This window comes from Argiope bruennichi, chromosome 1 (genome assembly GCF_947563725.1).
Source record: "Argiope bruennichi chromosome 1, qqArgBrue1.1, whole genome shotgun sequence".
NCBI lineage: Eukaryota > Metazoa > Arthropoda > Arachnida > Araneae > Araneidae > Argiope > Argiope bruennichi.
The window spans coordinates 67,304,873-67,329,180 of record NC_079151.1 but is presented as its reverse complement, the minus strand read 5'-3'; the positions used below and the strand labels follow the sequence as shown (position 1 = coordinate 67,329,180).

The 24,308-nt window shown below is 25.7% G+C and overlaps 1 protein-coding gene across 3 annotated transcripts; it reads right to left on the bottom strand.

The window, feature by feature from the left end:
• Positions 1-4,481: 4,481 nt before the first annotated feature.
• On the bottom strand, positions 4,482-23,937 carry LOC129963734 (lysophospholipid acyltransferase 7-like). Of its 3 annotated transcripts, none has more exons than XM_056078273.1 (8): positions 23,900-23,937; positions 18,292-18,537; positions 14,970-15,096; positions 13,822-13,975; positions 10,333-10,484; positions 9,542-9,750; positions 7,297-7,473; positions 4,482-6,082 (listed from the first exon to the last, which is right to left on the bottom strand). In XM_056078273.1, exons 2-8 carry the CDS (start codon positions 18,498-18,500, stop codon positions 5,746-5,748), a joined length of 1,365 nt encoding a protein of 454 aa, XP_055934248.1. In that variant the 5' UTR covers positions 18,501-18,537; positions 23,900-23,937; the 3' UTR covers positions 4,482-5,745. The 3 variants fall into 3 exon arrangements, with proteins under 3 accessions (XP_055934248.1, XP_055934257.1, XP_055934239.1); XM_056078282.1 differs by lacking the exon at positions 23,900-23,937 and adding an exon at positions 22,923-23,340; XM_056078264.1 differs by lacking the exon at positions 23,900-23,937 and adding an exon at positions 19,160-19,237.
• Between the last annotated feature and the right edge of the window lie 371 nt (positions 23,938-24,308).

The window sequence follows — 24,308 nt, the reverse complement described above, 5'->3', positions numbered from 1 at the left end:
CATCAAAAATTCACCTCTTAAATCAACAGATTTTTCTTCAACTTTTATGATTTCATTTCTTGATCAATTTTATGTATTTGTTATCCATCTAACAGGCAAGATTTAATATTCATTATAACAAACTAAAAATATTTTATTGGCTATTGTCTTTATCTGAAGATAAAAGCCTATGGAATATTTAAAACCTATTGACCTACGGAATATTTAACACTTTTTCAAAATCTAAAAAAACTGTTAACAGTTTTCTAAAATTCTATATAAATATAAGAAGACATAAAATTATACTTGCTAGTTAGACAAAGATGCAAACAATAGTGTCTTTCGTCACATGTTTTAACATAGTAGAATTAACATCATTAAAAATGTTATTCATACATTGATTAAAAATACAGATTTAATAGTTAATGTATAAACCAAAAACATTAAATTTCGAAAGTGAATTTCAAAGCAAAATTCATTTGAAATGAAATAATTTTCATATGTTATTTCTAATAATATAATTGTTTAGTGCTTAATATACATCGAAATATTATTGAATTTGGGGTTCCTAATTAAGTGTGAATTAATATTCCTTTTCTTGATAATAGTTATTATGTGATGAGATTTTGATTTAAGAAGTCTATAGAAACATTCCATAAGTATGACTTACTTAATATCTGCTAACTTCCATAAAATTAGTTTAAGATGCTACTGATGTTTCGTATGCATCTTTTTCCAAAGATACTCAGTGATTGTTAAATTTAGCAAAATTCTTCTTTGACATATTAAGTACTTACTAGATAATAAAGTCAGTGGGGATTTGTGGCAATCCTGGTAGCATTGTTCATTTCCATCTGAATAGCAGAATATACTGAGATATAAATAGCAATCTAGTAGATTTAAGTACTTAAGGTTAGTCCCAAACCAGACATAATATACCTTAACAGAATGATAAACTAAATTAAAATTGTACCATGCTACTTACTACTAATTGTTAATGACTCTGCTTTGATGTTTTCTGGTCCATATAAGATATTATAGCATGCAGTGGAACTCTCATAGATCTGTGAAGTTCTACTATTAATTGTCCTACCGAATTTATCTTTCATTTGTGTGCTTGTCTGATCTACGGCTAGTTGTTGGTACTTATGCAGAACACAAAGACTGTACAAAGATCGCAAGGCTGCATAACTTTTGCAGTTTGTTCTATAATCTTTTATTCCCCATTAGTGTTAAATAATAATACTGTGGAATGAAAAGAGCCACAATTACCAAATTATTTCTGAAACTGAATCATTCATGTTTTGACTCTGTTATATGCCCTATACTAATATGTCTAATAATAAGGTTTTATTAATTATAATACTGAACAAAGAATTACATTGTTACCTTTATAAAGATATTCCCAAGTAATCAATAACATAATCATAATATATATATATCTGTTCCTACATCAGTGAAAGTCAGGGTATATGTTCATTTTTTAAAAACATAACATGGAAATCCTGAATTTGAAATGTTTGGTACTTGAAAAAAAAAACACATTAAATGTGCAACATTAAGAATAGAAAATAATTGCAATGCTAAAACAACTGAAAAAAAAACACAGATAGTTTTTAAAAGTAATTCATCTTTTATTGTTGTAAATGTTTTGTCTTCAAAAATTACTTAAATAATATTTAACTTAATTAATTAAGATATTTAAGGTGAGGATAACATTCTTTTCAATGATTTTTGAACTATAAGATTTAACACTTAAAGTATTTCAGTTTATTTTTGCTCAAGAAAAGAGAAACTCAATATTTCATATATATATATACACTAGCCATCTCTGGCGATCACCTGACTTGCCAGGATTAATGATTAATAAAATATTTAATCAGATATTTTATGTAATTTGGTCTTAATATATTTTTTAGCAAAATATTTTAAAACTTCAAACTAAGCTTTATAAAATATTAACACTTTGCTATTTCTAATCTTTTAATGATGCTCTAGATAAAAAAAATTGGGTTAAAATGTAAATTTGGCATTTTTCTTCATGTTAATAATATTTTAAATATAAATTTAAATCTTGAAATGAAGAAATATCTACAATTTTAATAGTGACTTTTATCAATACATTTTGTCTTCTTCCAGAATTATGTTTTTTTGTATTGTCACTCATGTTCTGTTTCATATTCATTCAGAATTCTTATAGTTCTTGTTGAAAAATATGCTTAAAATATTTTTTTAATTGATTAATTATCAAAAATATGTAAAACAAAAAAACTGGTATCATTGAAAAGATTAATACCAATTGAATTTTAAGATGATGTAAAATCATTATTGTACTGTAATATTTTGAAAAGTTATTGGGGAAAAAAATACCAAAATGTTGCTTAATTTTTCATTAAAATTTCCAAAAGAAAAAATTATCCGCGGTATATATATGCACACTCCAAAGCATATATGTGGCAAGGTTTAGTAGCTCTAAGTCAAAGGATCTAGCCTGTAAAGTGTCAATACACAGACAGACACACACATTCATCCCCATTATAAGGTTTTATATATGTATAATCCAGATTATATAATGCATACAAATGCAGGATTCTTTCTGATTCAGGGTGTTTAAGGTTAAAGCACATAAATCCCACATATGTAATCTTCTAACAACTAAACGGACAAATAACAACTAAAAACGGAGGGGGCAAAGGAAACTAGATTGTAATTTATTTTATTTAAATAGTTACACAACATTTGTTTAAAAACTCAAAATACAAATAAATGAATACTGCAATTAAAAGCATTGATAACGCTCTAAATAGAAGCAAATAACTATATTTGGATAAATAATTGCATTTAAAGATTATTTTAAAAAATTAAACATATTAAGTACTTTGATAAAAAGTTGAAAAAAGCAAACAATGAAACATAAAATACTTGAATGTATATAACAACCATTACATGACTAGATATAAATAAGATCACAAAACTGGGGGGGGGGGGATCTGTGAATTTGAATTCTAAAATTCCATTAAAAAGTTACTTCATGCAATTATATTTTTTACAAACAAGTTAACATGATTTTAACCTGTTAACTGAAATATTTCCATGCAAAATGAGTTGAATATAACTTAATTACCTAGTTAACAGGTTAGAAATTTCAGTAACATATAAAGTGAGTGAGAAAAATTATATCATGATTTTATACTATATTTGTACAATTTTAATAATTTTTTTTCTTAATATTTGCAAGACAAAATTTTAAATGGACTACCATAACACTTAACAGAATAAATAAACAAACACAATTTGAATTACTAATTGAAGAATAAAGATCATTAAATTCATTGAATATTTAAACAAAACAATCTTGAAAACATTCTTAAGATAGAGGAAAAAAATACAGCTATCTTAAAAATTATCACTTGGCTTCAATATATAAAATTGATATGAAATGCATATAATAATATGTAATGGATTTTAAGAAAATGGTAATTCCAATAAATAGAAAGAAAAAGGCATTTTATAATTTGTATTTTTTAAAACAGACTTTATGATTTCAAGAATGTTAATAAAAGATATAAAAGCAATGATTTAAATATTATTAAAAAAAATTAAAAATTTCATCATATTATGTTACAAAGATTATTAAAATTAAAGGTTAATAATCTCTAAATGATGCGAGTTAGAGATCAAAAACTTAAATAAACAATTAAAAATGCATTTTTTGAAAACATTGCACATAACTGCAATTACATAGTAAGATCTAATAAAAAAGGAAACACAAGCTAAATATCATTATATGTACATAATGAAAATATATTAAGTAGATTTATTAAACCAAAAATTTGATCAAAATTATATGGTTAAAATTAAGAAACTCATTCACTGATATTACTCCTACTGCTCATCCAGTTTTAAGTAATAGTTTTATGCTGGGTATTCATCTTAAAAGGAATGTATTTATAAGATGAAAAGACATTTTTTGTTTTTACAAACAATGAACATTTAACCTTAATTAATGAATATTTGTCTTTCCACTTAGTACTCACAGAAATTATCATATTTTTAAGATCTGAAAATTACATGATCTGTATGGAAAAGTAATTTTAAGAATAAAATGCCAATTCTAACTATCAAAATCAAAGAAAACAATAAAGAAAGAAATGTCAGTTAATGAATTGTTACTCTTTGTTATATAATAAATATTTATAAATAAATAAATGGCATAAAAATATATATTTATAGACACTTGTGACCATATATTTTTACATTTAGTTTTATACAATTTTATTCTTTTAATTTTATTGTGTCTTTATTTCAGCATGCAGACACAAAATAATATAAGGCTTAATAGATGGTTTTATGACAAATAAAGCAATCTTCAATAATAACTTACAAAAAGGAATTTTCCTTTTCATTCCAGTAAAATGTATAGTTACATTTAAGTAAATGATAATTCCATTTAAAAAAAAAAAAAAGAAGTACACAAAACAAATTTAAGAAACTAGTATGGATAACTAGTTTGTTACCTAATATTTCTATTTTAAGAGAAAAAAAACAAGTTGAGAAACTTGATGAGATTAATAATATAAATGCAATGTTCTTCATAAAGTTTTCCAAAATTAATATATATATATATACTTTATGAAAACACTAAGTTTGAAAATCACAATGAAATAACTAATTTTTTCAGCACATATGTCAAAATAATAAAGGCATCAAAGTTCCTAGAAAAATCAAATCGCTAAACTAATACAACAGAGTCATTATCCAACATTCCATTTTAAGCAACATCAATGGTTAAAATGTACTCTGTACTTTTCCTTATAGTTAGGGTAAGTGTTTGTTTCACTACTTATCATGTCAGCATAATTGAGCATGATGGAAAAAATACTCATTAAGCTACTAATGCTTCAGACTTTAAATCGATTAGACTAAAATTATAACAAATAAAGCTGGTAATTTTTCATTTATTTTCTGTGCAAGATTTTGTTTTAAATCAGTTCACATTTGCAATTTTCTATATGACATTTTATAATGGCAAATAAGATGGAAAGGTCTGTTGCTTTAACAAACGAGTTTGAAGAACAGTAGCTAGTGACGTAAAAATCATTATTAAGGACAGATTAAATACTACCGAGACAGTCTCTAATTGCACAAAACATTAAAAAGAGACCTCGAACATGGATATTATGCTTTTATGCTTTTTATGCTTTATTTGTTATCTGCAAAAACACAATCTAATTTTTTTTTTCGAAAAAAAAAATGTTTTGTCTTTACCAATGCTCTATTTTATTCAGAAAGCCTTAGATGTTAAGTTTGGAAGTTATAAAATTCTCTTTTAAATCATAAAATGCACTAAATAATTAGCATTTTAGTTTAATACATGAAACATAACATTTTACATTAAAAAAATTAAACTTATTATCTCTTTATCCCTGTTCAATTGTACATGCCCATTTATGTTGGATAACACAGACTCCATTATACTTAAGTTTAGAAAGTAATCTAACCTTTAAATGGTTTAGAAAACAAAAAAATTTCACAATTATATGTATTATTTCTTATTAACTACAAGAGTTAAAAATTCTTCAACTGAAAATATATTTAAAAAATATATTACTATTTTCAGGAAGAATAAAGAAATTTTTAGCAACCTTTAATTGCTAAAATTACTTACAACATAAAAAGGTACTTAAAGCAACTAATAAAATGGACGAAATAAAACAAAAAATAAAAAGCTCTTTAAAAACAACTGCAATACAAGAATTGCATGCCTCAATGTTTCTTTGATTTGATTTTGTTAACTCGATATGCTATAAAATAAAGCATCACTATAGAAATATGACCACAGAAATAAATAGATTTCCAGAAATACAAACAGCTTCTTATATCTAGAAGTAAAAATGGCATTCCCATGTAAGAAAATGACTGCATTTTTATAATCCACCAAATCCAATCAAAAATTACTTGTTGAGAATATGGTGCAGAAAGTTTAAATGCTTTCTCAACTTCAGTTTCGACAAAGAGAAACAGAGGAGCACTACACAGGCATAAGTAATATCCTGGGTGAACACCATGCCAGAAAGCACTCACAAACATTGTTACACATATCCTGAAAATTAAATATAATAAAATAATTATTGATATTTACATTAAAACATTTAACATTGCCTAGTTTTTTATTGCTTTTAGATAATGGGTTATTTATTTATAAAAGTTCATACAGGGTGTCAACAAACCCTTGTGATAAAAACATGGGTTGTCAGTGGACAAATTTATTCTCTATAACAAATATTATTTGCCATAGAACCCAGTACTGTAAATAACAAATATTACAAAAGCAAGAAATATTATTCATTCCAAGAGACCCCACAAAAATGCAAGATGTCTAATCCAAAAACAGCATTCTGTTTTTCAACAAAAAGCAATAAATGAGCTCCTTAAGCCAAGCTATAAGCAATTGACTAAGGGAGGTGGTTCAACAGCTCAACAGTTTTTTTTTTAAATAAAAATCACCATTGTCATTTCATCTGCTACTTTATCCTTCATGTTCAGTTTCTAGTATTATAAATAAATAGAAATTATGGAAGTTCATTGATAAAATTTTTTTTTGTCTGAATTCTATCTTTTTTTAATTGGATTAATTTAACAATAATTTGTTAGAATAAACACACAAAAGAAATAAACACTTCAAATAAATCCATACATTTAGTAATCAAACATACAAAATAAACATTTAAAAATGGTAATGAATCATTCATTTGGGCTTAGAAATAATTTTTGTATAATAATATATATATATATATATATATATATATATATATATATATATATATATATATATATATATATATATATATATATATATATTAAGCTGTTCTTTTTGCTGCAGAAAGTTGAAAAAGTTTTTATAGGAGTAGAATTTTTTAAAGGTGAAATTGAATAATTCATTAAAAAAGATAAAAACATAATCCACATCCACCATTACAGGAATTTTTTCTCACCAATATTTTAGAAAATTACATTAATTCTTTATGAAAATATTGAGAATAAAGTCCAATAAATCTAAAAAATATCATATGCATTTTACTAAACATTGAACTTTCTACTGCAATGAAATTTAAAATGATTTTTTTTATTTTGATTGGCAAAATAATTTCTTCATGGAGAAAAATTTATTGAATAAGAGAAAATGTATTGAATAATGTATTGAATCTTTTAAAAATGTATTGAATAAAAGTAACAACTGGTGAATGATTTTATACAGCTAGCAGGCAAATATTATTAATTACTTCAATTTCTTTAACAATCAAAAAATGTACTTACTTAGCAGGTTTTGACAAAGTCAATTGTTTGTATACAAAGGTTGCAAGCCAATACTGAACAGTTCTATTCCATGATCGTATCCCTTCTCTAATGGTAGGCCAAAATTCACTCCCATATTCATATATGTTTTTTACTGTCTCAAATGAATATTCAATTGATGACAAATTTTTTGTTCCCCTATAAAAGTATATTGCATCACAGAAAAGTTTCAATAATTTAAAAATTAGTTCTTATGTGAAGTAAATATTGAAATTTAAGAAGTATATTCATTTATGAAGCTTTAATATTATAGCATATTTATGTTTTTATTACATAGAATTCTTTAAAATTATAAAGACAACTATTTAAATAATATTAATGATATAACATTTCCAACAAAAGACTTCATATTTTATTAATTTTTTTTTTAATTAAATAGAAAGTCAAATTCATTCTTTAAAATTTCACACATATCAACTATTAATATCAGTTTCAAAAAATAGAAAAGTTAAATAAATTCACATCAATAAAATAATTTAACAGTGTATAGTTTATTAATAATAATTCCAATATTCTACTGCTTTCTTGAAATAAACTTTTCACTGTATAGTTTAACAACCTCTTTATTTATATATATATATAATGAATAATGATGAAAAAGTTATAAATATTACTTTATACACTTATGCATTACATGGAAACTTAATACTGAAATAATTTTTTATTAACACATATAAATCGTTCAAAAGTCTTGTTAATTAAGTTTATATCTATGAAAATATACAGAATTATTTTCTGCATATTCTTGAATTGATCACAATTTAACAATTACTAACTTTAAATATTATATCTAGTATTCTGCAATACAGTTAAAATCCATTGCTTCAAATATTTTGCTTAAAATAAAAGGATATGCAAAAACTCAAATATCTGTTTCAAAGATGAATCAAAATTAGTACATTATTAATTTGCAGCACATAAAATTGCACTTTATTATAATTTTAATAAAAATTGTTAATACACTTATAAAAAGAAAGCATTATTTCTGAAAAAATGTATTGATGTAGTTGAAGTCAGTTTAAACTCAGAAGAATTAAATCGCAGTTTTATTTATTGATGATTTATTTTCATTATTTATTTATTGCTGAAGGTCTTGTATACATGAAAATATCAGCTTCCATTAGCTAAAAGAGCTTTTGCAGTTTGCACCTGATGTTGCTATTGTCAAAAGTACAAGCCGAGCTGCCTCACATAATTTAAAAGTAAAGAAATAAATTTCAAAGTGTGTGCGAGTAGAAAATATCCAACTGACATTTGTTATTATATCTCTACCATCTTACATTTATTAGTATAGAATTTTGTCACTAGTAATTTCCAAGATAGATCCTTGTCATTTCTGATTTTTTATGCATTCAAAAGCATTAATCCAAATTTTAAAAGATCAATTATTCAAAATACTGTTGATTGTTTCTGATTAATAGAAGTTTCAATGAATGAAAATAAAGATTATCTTTTAGGCTTGTTTGCATCCAGTCCTGAAATCGTGATTCCCCCTGTCTTCTACTGAAACACCGAATAAGAAAAGCTGGAAAATTTACTTTTATTATGAATATTTTTCATTACTTTAAGATATATGACTTAGCTATGCCAATCATAAATATACTTTCTAATAATCATGATTAAGTCTTTAATAACATAGTTTTGGGATAATATGTTTTACTGTTTAGATATTTCAAAGACTTTTTTCTGAAACATATGATACCCTTATTTAAAGATACTGAAATTTATACAATTGATAGTAATACTGTTATTTCTTTTCCCACAAATCTAAAGGATTTAGAATCTCCAGTCCTAGCTTTTCACATGGGGGGGGGGACAAAGTTATCTAATATGACTTTTTTTAAAAATTTATTTTGTTTAAACATAAAATAACCATAGGCTTCTTATAAGCCCTTACTCCCAATTAGGGAACTTTATTGCCTTTGTAAGCTTTTAATTTTCTCTCCTTTTGCAGCAATCTTTTTAATTTTTTAAAAACATCTTGGGAGTAAGAGTTTATTAGAAACTTGATTTTCTTTTAAATAAACTAATAACTTGATTTGATAACTTTATAATAAACTACTAACTGCAATAATAACTTGAATTTCCTTTACCAACAAATTGATTCCTTAATATTGTGCCCCCTGGCAACTGAGGCTAGGGCACATACCCTTATTGTCCCATCACAATTACATCAATAAATATTAAAGGCAAAACTGAAACTTACAGTTCTTCTAATGCAGAAAAATTTGTGGGACCAGCTCCAGGTTGAGGGTTGCTTGCCTTTGGATAAGCACCAAGACCCAAGGCAATGCATACACATTCACCAAGGATGAAACCAGAGTAAATTCTCATTCGAAAGTTGAAAAATGATGGAGTTATATAAAAAACTCGATACCAAAATGATTTCTCCATGATCTCAGGAGATGCAGCAAGCTGAAAATTAATCATTATTAATGACTGGAAAATTTAAACACTTATGTAAATATAATTAAGAAAATATAAACCAATGTAGAGCATGACTTTTCATGCTCTAGAGTGAACTGTAAAGAATTGTTAACATTAATACTTTTATATGAATTAATTGGCAAAAATGTAAAAAATCTTAATTTGGAATTTCATAAACATGAGAATATTATACAGATAATATATTCTATATTCTGATAAGTATTAAAGTAATAAAATAAAAATGTTAAATCTAATTTCACTTTATTTTAATCACATTTAATTATAAAGTTACTTATTTTTTCCTTTTACATAAAATTACTTTTTTGAATATTTAATTTTATAAATATAACAAGTACAAAATTTTAAAAAGTAAAAGCAATATATTTAGTGCTGGACAAAGATAAAAATAAAATAAAAACAATTTTTTGAACATGAATCTCTACTTTAGAGTTTTCTAAAACCAAGAAAAAATCACTACTATTATTATGACAAATTATTATAATGCATTAAAAGGATAGTAATCATGTTATAAATCAAGACTACAATATACTCAATAAGGTTCATACTTACTTCTAAAGGATAGAAAAAGTTTCCCAAAAGATATAGCAAGACATAAAGAGGAACAATCCGAATCCTTTCCTTTAGAAATTTATTAGCATTAACATGGGTACTGTATGGTAAGTGAAATGTGTCCCAATATGTTCTGAATTTGTAATAAGGTCCTATTAAAATAATAATTATACTTGATAAGATTACCATGATATTCAAACTGTATTAAATGTAAAATAACAAAAGTTTACTCACAACAACAGTGTTAGGATAAAAAAAACAATAAATAAATAATAAGCTAAAAATGAAATATCATCTTTTGAAAGAAAAATAAACATTTTGCAAACCTGAAGAAAAATGTACTAAACCAAAAAAAGTTTTCTTTGAAATTAAGTAAATAGCAAAATTGCATAAAGTCTTATACACAAAGAAATAAAACAAATTTATTAATGAAATTTGCTACTTGAAGATAGAAATTGGATTATGAAGTTATAAGCCAAAGTATTCACCTGAACATGATGCATAACAATAAAATCAAAATCACAACAATATAAAATAAAAATTAGAAAGTAAAGCAGATAATAATAATGATTTTGCTCATTTATTTTTCTTCATAGCAATAATATTTTGTGGTAACAGTAATAAAATTAATAGCAAATAACTGATAATGAAGATGTACTGAAAAAAGAGAGAAAATGAAATTAGATAGTTTTCTGTATGTATGATGTAATAAAATTTACATTATCAAAAACATTTTTCGTGATTTTTGATTTTTTAATTGGGCTCTCTGCCAAACCAATAAATTTTTTAACTGTAAATTGTTTTTTTCTACCATAAATAAATAACTAAATTTCCAAGATTTTCTTATTAGCAGTATCAATAAAAGACAGGAAAAAACAAGGTGCCAGACTAGATGTAAATAAGCTCAAAAGATCACTATTATTTTCATTAAATAAAATCTCTATTAATCAGATAAGATCAACATTATTCTGAAGAATTAATCTTTAAGAAATCAGCTTTTGAATGCAAAAAGCCAGCAATGATTTTCATTTAAAATAAAAGAACCCATCATGGGAAATTATCACCTATCATAAGCAACAAAAATTTGTACTATGATTTAAGATGGTACAGATATAATAATAAAATATAAATTGGATTTTTTTACACATTTTTAAATTTATTCCTTTACTTTGGAATGTCGTGAAGCAACTCTTCTGATAAATTTGACTATAGCGACATCACGTAGAAGGTGCAAAAGATCTTTTAACCAACCAAAGTTTATATTTCCATAGCCTAGAGTTTCAGTGCAACAACAACAACAAAAAAACAAGTGATCCAGTTTCTTTGAGTATTAACTGACACTTAAAAGACCTAATCATAAATACTATCACATCGATAAAAGCGATGAAGACAGATTTTTAACATTTTCAACACTTAAACATTTTTTTAGAAGTAATATATACCTTTTTTGTGTGTATACAAATTACTTGCACTGAAACTATAAAAAAGAGCAATTTTTACATGTAATAAATTAATAATGTGTTAATTTTAATTTATCTTTGAATCAATTGTTTAAATCAAGTAAATTTTAATTTGTTTTTAAATTTTTGTGTAACTGCATACCTTTTTATTTCATGTGATGCATTTTAACTTTATCACAGAAAACTAGATATATTATTAAATGTAATTAATTGTAAAATTTGATAGATAAATTTAATATAATACATAAGATAATTCTAATATTATAAATATTAATTTAATCACCAAGATTTTTGAATGATTGTAAATTGTTAATTAAGAAATTATCTCAATATTCAGATTTTCCATCTCGTGTCTAAGGGCAAAAAATAATACATATAACTTTTCTATTACTATTCATGTGCTTATTCCTTTATGTTAAAGAAAAATCTTTATACAAATTTTATTTTTAAAAAAATCTGACATAAATAGAAAACATTTTCAGTTTGTATTTTACTAATATTCAGCACTAATTACTACCTGTTTTTTTTTATTTAGTCCTTATTTAAATAATTAAAATTAAAAAGGATACATTTCTATGAAGTTTAGTATACAACCTTCCAACTGATTTTATAAAATTATTTTACCAAATATTTTTTAAGTATTCTTATGATTCATTTTATATTCAAGACCTATTTAATAAATATGAGCTGTTTAAATCCTATTAAATCCAATATATTTTATATATTATTATTTAAGTTTAATTGTATTTCTTTGCACTCTTCATTTTAAAGGACCAGAAAAAATTAAGTTGTATTTCAAAATGAATTTAAAAAAAATAAGGAAATAGCACAATTTTTATGCTTGCCCTGGGCACCCTCTTAAGTCGGTACACCACTGACTGAAGCTAGGAATTATTCCTCCCTCTATGAAAACATGCACAAACAATTATTGTTTAATTATAATAGAAGATAACTTCATGCTTACTGAACCAGGATATACAAATGATGTATTTCTTCTAATATTGAATGCATTTCTTAGCTAAATGTAATCTTTAAATTATTTTTAATTAAATGTGGGCTCTAAACAAACATATAAAGCAAATTTCAGTAAATAATCTTATAATTTTGTTTTACTTAAAAGAAATATAAAAGTTATTTCTAACCTTTCATGTATGTATTATAGACTATTATAGTTCTATCAATATAAATAAGTGTTTATATCTTGCACAAAGCCTTAATTAAAATAAATTTTAAAAACTAAAAAAAGGAGAAAAACCTTTCATTTTTGAATATTTAAAATGAAACCAAGGTAAATGGATGTAATTTTGGATAGATAAAAATAAGTGAAATTAATTTCCTGCACTGATATTTATTTCTAATCATGGATTAATCACTTAAGTCAATTTTAGAGAATTTCCAAACTAAGCCACCAAATATCTGTAAAATGCAAACAAAAATTCATATGACTGTAAAATGCAAATAAAAATTCATATGATTGTAAAATCCAACCAAATGCTGTTCGTGTAACCCAATTTCACTGAAATCTAAACAGTACACACTGCTCTTCATTATTTCCATTTGCTTACATAGTTTTTGGTACACTTTTTCTATATTTCTAGAGGTAATTGATAAAAATAAAGAAAAATTTTCTTGTAAATATTTAAAAGCTTCAAATTAGTTCAAAGACATAAAAAAATTACTAATACGAGAAAGACAATGGAATGATGTGAAAATATATTTATACAACATGTATTTTATAAATTTAATTTTATACAATTAATTCATCCATTAGTTTGCATATTTAATTTTTAAAAAAAGAAAGAGACAGGACTTAAACTTCTATCAATTAAGTGTTTGATAAAACTAACATATATAGTAATAAATAAGTAATACTTTTCAGAATGAAAGAATGTCTATGAACATAAAAGTAAAAATATGTTTAATGGCCAAAAGAGCTACTGATTTCTAAACATAATTTGAAAAAAATTGTTATACACATATGAAATAAATCAAATTAATATTGAAATATTGAACTAAAACTGATATTTACCTATTAAGACTCCAGCAATACAAAATGCATAATGAAAAACATCAAGAAATGATGGGCTGATTTTTTGGTACTTTTTCATAAGATCAGCATTTTTCAACTGTTTTGTTTTATCATCAAATTGATATCCCTGTATTTCACAGGCCAGTCCCACCATCTAACACACACACACACATAAAAAAATCAATTATATGAATCACTTATGAAATTTAATCATTATGTAGTATTTGAAAATACTTGCATATGTATAAAGATATAAATATTACAGCACTGCATGATAACTGAAAAGAAATTAATTTTCTTGAAGGAAATTATAATAATTTATAACAAGATTCCTAGAACTGTTTGAATTTCATTTATCTAAAATAATCTTTTTCAATTAAAAATAACAATCTCAAAATTTCAACAAAACACTCTGATCCAAATGAATATTTAACATGTGTAGAGTCCATATGTAAGATGGTTAAACCTGTGGTGCAAAATAATTACTATCATAATTGTGACCACTTTACCCGTGAAATTTCACTCTGTAATATGCGGAATTTATAACAATTCACAATACTACTTAAATAATATTAATGGAATAGTTACTAAGGACAAAAAAGACTAATATTAAATAAAAATATATGTTAACTAATATTAGAAATATAAACTAATTTTAAAAATACCATTTAATATAAAATTTTTGCTAATTACATTTAGAAATAAAGTTTTTATTTTCTTTTAAGGAGCGGGAGAAGTAATATATCAAAGTCATTTTCAAGTATTATTAAAAAAATAAATAGAAGTCTAAGGCATAAAATTCAGTTCTACTAATTTGTCAAATATAATATGCATTATTATAAATTTTCAAACATACTACTATTTTGATAAAGTTAAAATTTACAAAAATTTCTCTTCCAAATTTAGAAAAATTGAATGAAATATTGTTAGAAATATACAGTGAAGGCCAACTATTTTTTCATATACATATAATTTTATTTGAATAAAAAGAGATGTTATTAGCTCTCTTTGGAGAAAAAGATACTTTACGATTTTTTTTAAACATAAGTGTGCAACTTTTATATTTATATAAAACTATTATTATTAAATAATAAGTATTTTATATATTATTTACATTGAAATCATAATTTAACTACTATAATATATACCTTCAAAGTAAGTATCATTTGAATGGCATTTGTGTGCGTTGGAGGAATGGGCAGCCCAAAATAATGGGTACTTCGGAAAAATGCCAAATAAGTAAAGGAGAAGATGGCACTGACTAGATGACATTTTCTAAAATAATGAAATCATATGAGATAAATCTTAATACTAATAGCATAAAGTCATCAAAATTATTATAAAGAAAGAAACTTTATATACTTTTGCTCTATTATTCTTTACTTATTAAATAGTAAAATAAAAAATATGCAGATTTAAAATTATAAACTGAAAATAAATAAAGAAGCATAACCATATATTAATATTCCGAAGTTGGGAAAAAAATTATAAAATAAAACAGGATATGTTTGCTGCTTCATAAATTAACAAAGCTAAATATTAAAGAACTATGCAACTTGTCAAACAAAGAAAAATACAGCTTGAAAGCAACCAAATATAAATCATTAAAAAAAAATTATAATTCCAGCATGGAAAATTTATAAGAATTTGAAACATAATTTTTATAATCAGAAATAACATTTTAAATCAAAAATTTTTCAATTAAAGCAAGAATTGTTTATTTAATTTTAAAAGACATATTCTGTCTTTATCATACACATTTATAAACAAAATATTCTGTATCTGGTCTTTATTTATATACAAAATAAATTATTATTTTCTATAGAAAAAATATCATCTTTATAAATATAGGCATTTGGAAAATATAAAGAAAAAAAAACCTAATATTTACTCATTTCTATAATATTAAATAATCCTAAAGTGCACCACTTTCTTTTTCTTTTTTTTTCCAAAAAAAAATATATATTGGCTTTTGGAAAATATAAAGTAAATAAATCCTAATATTTCTATTATATTAAATATTAACTCTTGAGTGCACGACTTTCTATCTTTTTTTCCCTTCTTTTTTTATTTATTTATTTATTTTGTTAACTGCATATAATTTAGAAAAGTTATAAAAAAAATATTAAATTTTTTTTAAAAAAATTTTAAAAAGTAAATTAGTTACATTATGAATAAAACAATAACCCAAAAGCACAAATCCCATAATAACAATTCTGCAAAAAAAAAAAAGTACCATTTTACCAATATATTTTTACAATGCAATATATATACAGGTGGTTATCAAAATAATGGAAACACTTGAGATTTATAAAGAATCCTTTATTAGTGTGGTGTAGGACAGCCTTTGGCATGTAATACAGCTTGGATTCACCTGGATATCGATTCATACAAGTATTGAATAGTGCTCAGAGGAATATTGTACCATTTTTCTAGGAGATATTGTGAAAGTTCTGGGAAAGATGCTGGAAGAGGATATTGATTCCGTATTAAGCACTCTAAAACAGACCACAACGATTCAATTATATTGAGGTCAGGTGACTGTACGGGCTAAGGCAGATGTTTAATTTCATCCTCGTGTTCATCAAACCATGATTGGACAAGTCTTGTTGCATGGATAGTTACATTATCATCCTGGAAAATTCCATCTCTTACAGGAAAGAAAGATTGCATCATAGGTGGCACCTGGTCAGCTAAAATTTCTCTATACTTCTTCCTAAAGATCCTTCCTTTCAAGGTTACGCTTGGTCCAGCAGAAAACCACAACATAGCTGTCTACATTATGACACATCCACCTCTATGCTTGACAGTTGGAAGGAGACAATCATGATCATACGCTTGTGCAGGTATCCTTCACACCTGTCCTATTGCAAGGAAAAAGTGTGAAACACGATTCATTAGATCATATTACTTTCTCCCACTAATTAATCGCCCAGGTTTTGTGAGTGTGACACCACTATAGATGACGTTTACCATTAATATATGTGACAAGTGGTTTGGGAATTGCTGCTCTGCCATAAATGTTCTATTTATAAATGTGCCTTCTAACTGTAATGACTAACACTGGAGAATCCAGATGGGTATCAAGCTCTGCGGTCCCTTTTGCTGCAGTTATTCGGATTCTAGACATTATAATCCACTGGTTTCTTTCACTGAGCTTCTCTTTCTGACCACTATTTTGCTTTGCCAAACTTTTCTTGCCATGCTGTCTGTATGCTGTCCTGACTTTAGACACCGTATCTCTAGAAATGACTAAAAGTTGGAATGTTTTGTTCACACTTGCTCCAGCTAGATGGGCTACAATTTGGCTTCTTTGAAAATCTGAGAGGTCTGCCATTTTACACTTTTGAAAAAAAATCTACGAATTACAGAACTTCAATAATGCTAACACATACTACAAAGTATATAAACATTGCTACTTATAAAAAAAATTAGTGGCTAGTATTATATTTCAAAGCTTACGAAGCGCATTCAAAAATTTCTCTTTTATTCACAGGTATTGTGACGTCTCTTAAGAGCAATAATGGTCAACAACCTTTAAGTGCAATATTTTTTTAATAGGAAATTAATTGAAAACATCACATACACATATATAAAGTGGTTTCAGCATTTAAATTTGTTAACAGGAGGCCATATTCCTCGAACACATCACAGGCATTGTTTACCAAACAACACCATTTTCACATCACTCCATCATGCCATCTTTCATTCTAGTCTTTTTTAGAGTTCGTTCATAGAGGGCGCTAGTCAGTACAGTATTTCTATTATTTTGATAACCACCTGTATATGTATATATATATATATATATATATATATTGATAGCATTTTTAATCATAGAACTATTTATTACTAAGTTTCCAGTTTAAATTGAATTTTAGTGCCACTATTGCCATATATCAGCCTTTTCTACAAATGCTTAGCAAAAAGTATTTAAAAAAGAATTTTCAAACATTCACTGTTGTCCTTTGGAACAATCATGTGAAGCTTATAAATTGAAATAAAAACATTGCATTAACTGTAAGATTTAATTGCATTATTAAACAACCACAGATTAAAAAAAAAGTTTCAAAAAAAGTTATTTAATGGATTTATTTCATATGTACACATTTTCAGTTTTTTTAATATAGTTTCAGTTAAAAATAAACATACTCTCAATAAGTTCAATATTTCAAAATGAAAACTTTAATAAAAAATAAATAACTTTCCAGAAAGAAAAAAAAAAGGCCTGATAGACTATTTTTCTAGCATAGTTTAAATAACAGTAGAATAATATATATATATATATATATATATATATATATATATATATATATAGAGAGAGAGAGAGAGAGAGAGAGACAAACAAGCTTTAAAAAACAATTATAAAACATGAATATATTTTATAATAACATCCTGAAAAGATAAAGAAAAGAAAAGTTATTAAGAATTTAAGAATTAAGTTAATAAAATTTAAGAAAAGCAATTTAATACCTTTTAAGAAATTTTATAATTAATGCATTGATGAGAGTAACAAAAAATGAATGGAATATATGAGATCCAGACACAATGAAAACAATCACAACACCAGCAACAGTAGAAAATAACTGACGATGAAACACATTTGGCACATTTCTGATGAGAGGTCCAAGAACTACGGATATGCACAACAAGGAAATATATATTATGTCATCTAGTATCATGATGCATGAAAGTGCCCAACTCTAGGTGTTATTTAACCTATAAATAGAAAAGAATTGACGTAAAACTAGCAATTGTCAAAAAATTTCAAACTTGAGATATTCAGCAATTAAAATGATTTGAAATACTTCTAATGTAATCTTCCAATATATTTATTTTATATTTCTATTTTATTTGAAAGTAAAACAGTACTTCAAACAAAAGAAAAATAAGATAATCAAGACAAAATAACACACACCCACACATTTTTATAAGAAACAAGATAAAGAGAAACATGCAACAATTTTAGAGAATAAATTCAGTACATAAAACAATATGATAATAATTTGCTGATTTAAATTTAGTTTAAATGAAAACAATACAAGTTTTGTATGAAATCAAACCTTAGCAAACAACAGATGCATACTTCTAATGATAATTAAAATCATCTGTGCAATCAATACCTTTTGCAACATGTACATTTTTAACATAATCCAGAACTTAAACAACTTATAAAAACAAAATTTAGAAGATCCAAATGCTAAAGAATTGATTGGAAATCTACAGCTTATCTTGTTAGGCAAATTAACAGCTTTAATACATTAAAATTTTTACTTATAAAAAGGCATTTTTTTGTAGATGAAAAATAAAAATAAATTAATGATATAATATGGAACTTTACATTTGAAAGTTATTCACACTTCTAAAATTTCTATTTTGCAACTCCTCCAACTCTTTTTGAAAAGTATGTACTACTTATAATATTATGACTGATTATTCACACAATCAGTTTAATAATTGGCTAAGAACTGGACTCAATATCTTGTGGATCATTATTGAAGTATGTAGAACTATTCATAAATAAGATTCAACGACAAAAGATAGTAAAAATCTTTTGTTTAAAGATGAACATATTATAAATAGTATAGAATATACTGCCAGTTTATTTCTGTTTCAGGCCCATTCCACGGTAATGTATGTGACAATCGGACTAAAAGATATGCATAAATATCTGATAAATTTATGTACAAATGTAGTGAAAGTCAAAAATTTAATTTTGTTAGACAATTAAAAAAGAGTTTTAATAAATGGTAATGAAAAATATATTTGTATTTAAATTTTGAGAGACCTTTTAAAATTTTTTTTAGATAGTCACGTATGTGACAAAAATTGGAACTGTGATTTGATAACACCAACTTTCTTTAAAAAAATCAGTGAATTATATGCATGAAACGTGCTTAAAAAAAGTTTCCCATAAGAAAAAGGTTTAATGAAGACAAACTAATAAATGCATTAAATATTTCTTTAATTTTTCAATTAAAAAAAAAATGTAACTTTACAGGTCATGTATGTGACAAGTAGTCATGTATGTGACATCGTTCAATTTCACATAACTGCATTTTGAAATATTACAGTATTGCGACCGTTAATTATAGGTGTTGGCAATACTCTAATTATGTCATCCCGCTGAATAACTCCTATATCATTCTCTTGATAAATGAAGTTGCATACGGATACCTGCTTTAGGAAAATAACATTGATTTCGGTGTTATCTAATGCAGACACCTGTGCTACATAAGGCTTCCAGGACTTTTTTCCAAACACTTTTACAAGTAAAAACTTGCCAAGTGAAATATATGCAGAAGTGTGATTTTGTGCAAGTAATGGAGTTCTTTTCAAACACTGTTCTGTATTTTTACAAAAGCATAGCTCTTGCACAGTTGTATCCAAATTTTGCTGACTTGTAAATAAACAAATGTGTTCATCCAAACATTTAATTATGTGGGCTTTTTTAATTCCTGGAACATCCTTAGCTAAATTCCAATCAATTTGAGTTTTATCTATATCCTTTTGCAGCATAGGAATGACAGTGATATTTTGTACTACTTTTGCAGCAACTGTAGCAAAATCAACTGCATTCTGTACTATAGCTCTTCTTGCCTTTACTTCCGCATAGACTCGGGACTTTGCAGTACCTCCTATCCCATCAACAACTCCCTTTCCATGGGAAGTTGCTGAATATTTCCATTCGAAACTAGAAAAATGCTTTTGTGTTTTGAATAAAATAAAGAGGAAGTAACAAATAAATTTGTTTTTAAACTCGCTGGATGGTCCATCGCTCCAAATTATTAATTTTGGTTTATTTGCCTGAAATTTAATAATTTCCAAAAGCTTCAAAATGAAAGCAGACACAGATAGCTTAGATTTATCTTTAGTATCACTTACAATAAGATAACTCTGTGTTTTATGATTCTTTTCAAATAATGCAGCTGTAAACAAAGTTACGTTTTCCCGGCTCCATAGTGCAGACTGTATTTCACTTTGCCACTCACATGAATAACTCATAGCAAAATCTACTTGCAATACAACAGTATTGCTTTGCTTTATATCAGATTGAAAGGCAGCAGCTTGGATTCGTTTAATTTTTACATGCTGCTTAAAACTTTGAAAATTTTCTAAAACATTATCAGTTAATTCAGCTATGCAACCTTCATTGGTTTCTTTATAGAAGCGCTTATTTTCTGACTTAACCCATTGGTGCCATTGTACATTAGAAGCATTATTTAATCCTTTTTTGCCAATAAAATCTAAAAGCAATTTTCCAGCATTACATTTATCACATTTTGTTTCCCAACACTTTGATTCCAAGTCTGAATTGCACAGCACTTCTTTCCAAAAATCATTGTTATAATCAATATTTAATCCTTTTAACAAAAGAATGAAATTCTCATGACTCTTGCATTTACACTGATCACTAGGTGTGTCTTTAAGAAGAAGAACATTTTTAGGTCTTAAACTGCAAAATTTTGAATATCCAATATTAATGCTTGGATTTTCTTCCTTAAACAAAGCATGTGCTTCTTTCATATACATTGTAAGAAAATGTTTACGAACACGTTTTTTAATGCCATTTTCCCAAATTATCATTTCATCATGCATTCCTGGAGCAGTGTAGACTATGTCTGCTCGGCACAAGAAGTCTGCCACAAGTTCTTTGTTTTGATTATTATCACTGATATTGGACTCTCTTTCCTTTTGCAGTTTTAAACCTACCTTTTCCACTAAATTGCTGACTACAGCCATTCGTTTTCGAGGTGAGGTTGGTAAGGCTTTCAAAGTTTTTTTAACTGCTTTGCCAAGTGTCTGGGGAACTGTATAAGGAGAACATTCTGGGGTAGTCGCAATAGAAGAATTCAAACTTGAAATTTTTGTAGAATTACTTATCTTTTTGGCTGCTCTGCATTTCCTCTGCCTTTCTCTAGCTGCTTGCTTTTGTTTCTTTTTCTCCTTTTTTGTCATAGTTGCTGCTTTTAAATCTCTTATTTTTTTCTGCCTTAGCTTTTCTTTCTCTTTAAAATCAGGATCATTTCTTTTTTTCTCATAATATCTCTTTTGTTTAGTAGCATTTTTTATTCTTTGTTCATCATCCATATTTTAAGCTTAAAATAGCAAAATAAGACTAAGATGCTTAAAGATAGCAAAATCTGACTTGCAGCATACTTCAAACACAGTGTGCTGTGAACCTTTGCTTAAAAACAAACATTAGGTTATAGCTGGAGAAGTAAAGGAATGTACTGCCATCTGGTGAGATGAATTTAAAATAACTGCTTTGGATTTTATAATTCAATGTCACATACATAACTGCTTGAAGTCACATACCTGACCATTGAAAATTATAAATTAATTATAATATTTTTTAAATTTTTAAATGCAGTTTCATCAAATAGTATGATTATATTTAGAAAATAAAAATTTAGAACTTTCTATTAATTTAATGATGCAAAAAATAAAAAAAAAGTTTTAATGGTCATGTATGTGACACTCCACAATCTTCATTAGCTTTGATTGTTAAAACAAAGCCAAAATAGACATTAATTTGTAATTTTTTGATATAGTATTACTAAAAACATATTAACAATTGAAAATTAAAATTCTATAGGCACCTTATGAAAGGTGAAATAATTATAGAAACCTTTAAAAAATATAATAATGAAACAGGCCATTTACAAATTCTCAGCCAAGGTTTTAAAAAATGCAATTTTTGATGAGATCTAATATTTTTACACAAAAATCAAGTCAACAACAAGCAAAATCAGATATTTTTCATTAAAATTATGTGTTATAACCATGATAATAGATTAAAAAAAAATTTGCCCCTTGGTTTCAAAATCCATGGAATGGGCCTTCAGTACAATAATTCCAACCAATGAGTTCCATTTTGACTGATTATATATTTATATATATGGTATGCTTGAATTAGATTATTATATATCAGCAGGAGTTATCAAAGACATGATTCCAATTCAACAAAGGCATATTTAAATATCAAATTAATGATACAAAATAGAAATAGATAGATTTATTAACACTGCAATAACTGAAAATAACACATTTTATTTCAAAATTACAATAAATTATTTCATAAAATTACTGAATTTTCTTACAGAAACAAATATAAATTTTTTGCCATCCTAATTTAGCCATAATCAAAAATTTTCGTAGAAATATAAATAAATCATAAAAAGGGAAAAGTGACAACTTTTATATATATTTCAAAATGCAATTTGAATTTTTACAACTTTTTGTAATCTTTTAGATAACTATATTTGACAAATACAACTTTGAAATTTGATACAAATTCTGAATTACAAATATTTAGAGCAGTGGGTTAAAAATAGCTAGCTGTATCCTTGTATATTACGTATTTTATTTATAATCAGGTTGTGCTGAAAGAAGGGACTTGTTTTTCCAACCAAAGCACTTTATAAAATTAAAGTAAATAAAAAGAACATAATATAAAATTTATAAATTACAGAAAGAAGAATGAAAATTGCATTTTCATAAAGCTATATGGTAATAAATTCATCTTCTTAGACAATACTCATATGTGCTATTTTACAATAAATTGGATCATTTCACAAATTTTTAAAGTATGCATATTTTTAACATGAATGGTACCACCCAATTCTTTAAAAAAGAAAATATGCAAAACAAGAAATTTATCTCAATGAAATTCAATAGTTTTATAAGTTATTTCAAGACTGACAGAAGAGAAATATATCAGTCATTTCTTTGTTCAATGAATTCTGTTAGTGAGAGGAATATTATCTATACAAAAATAGATCTTCGAACAACTCTGGTAAAATTTTTAAAAATTCATTACGAAAAATCATCCCAAAAGCGGCACAAATGCAAAACAAACAGCAGTATAAATGACAGGAAGTAGGAAAACTATTTTAAGGAAATGCAAAGAAATCAAAACCAAATATGGTGTAACAAATATTAAATAGGAAAAATGAAATCTCCCGGAAGACAGGGTTTTGAAAAACAAAGGACATTTTTGTATAAATCGTTCAAAAATAACGAATGAATATTGAATGAAAACACTGCAATAAAAAAATCTAGAACCGCGATTACTTACTATCATCAAATTACGACAAGCCGAAGCTTAAAAGAAATAAACATTTACTCAGTTCATTTCATTTCAACATCATGAAAATAATTTATTTCTTCAGTATGCTATTAACCAATTAATATATATGTACTTTTAGTACAATTTCTTAGCTACTAAGCATGAATATAAGTTCACAATATTGTAAAAGTATATTAGGTGAAATCGTCAATGAGAGAACAAGGTATTTGAAATAAAAAATAATAATATATTTGTGTACATGCAATGTAAGTACAGGGTGTCCATAATTAAAAAATCCTGTTTCAAACTAACCAATAGGTGAAACCAGTCATATAAAATCTAGTAGAGAACTGCATAAAGAAATAGAAATTTGTTCCGGCAGAAAATAATAATAATAATGATTTACACAGGACGCCAT

What these genes read in the sequence shown, in the direction of transcription:
- LOC129963734 (XM_056078273.1), bottom strand. Translation starts at nt 18,500, where the DNA reads ATGATACTAGATGACATAATATATATTTCCTTGTTGTGCATATCCGTA. An exon ending in TATTGCTGGAGTCTTAATAG is followed by an intron (nt 10,485 to 13,821) that starts GTAAATATCAGT and finishes TTATTTTAATAG; the next exon opens with GACCTTATTACAAATTCAGA. An exon ending in TTTTCTGCATTAGAAGAACT is followed by an intron (nt 7,474 to 9,541) that starts GTAAGTTTCAGT and finishes ATACTTTTATAG; the next exon opens with GGGAACAAAAAATTTGTCAT.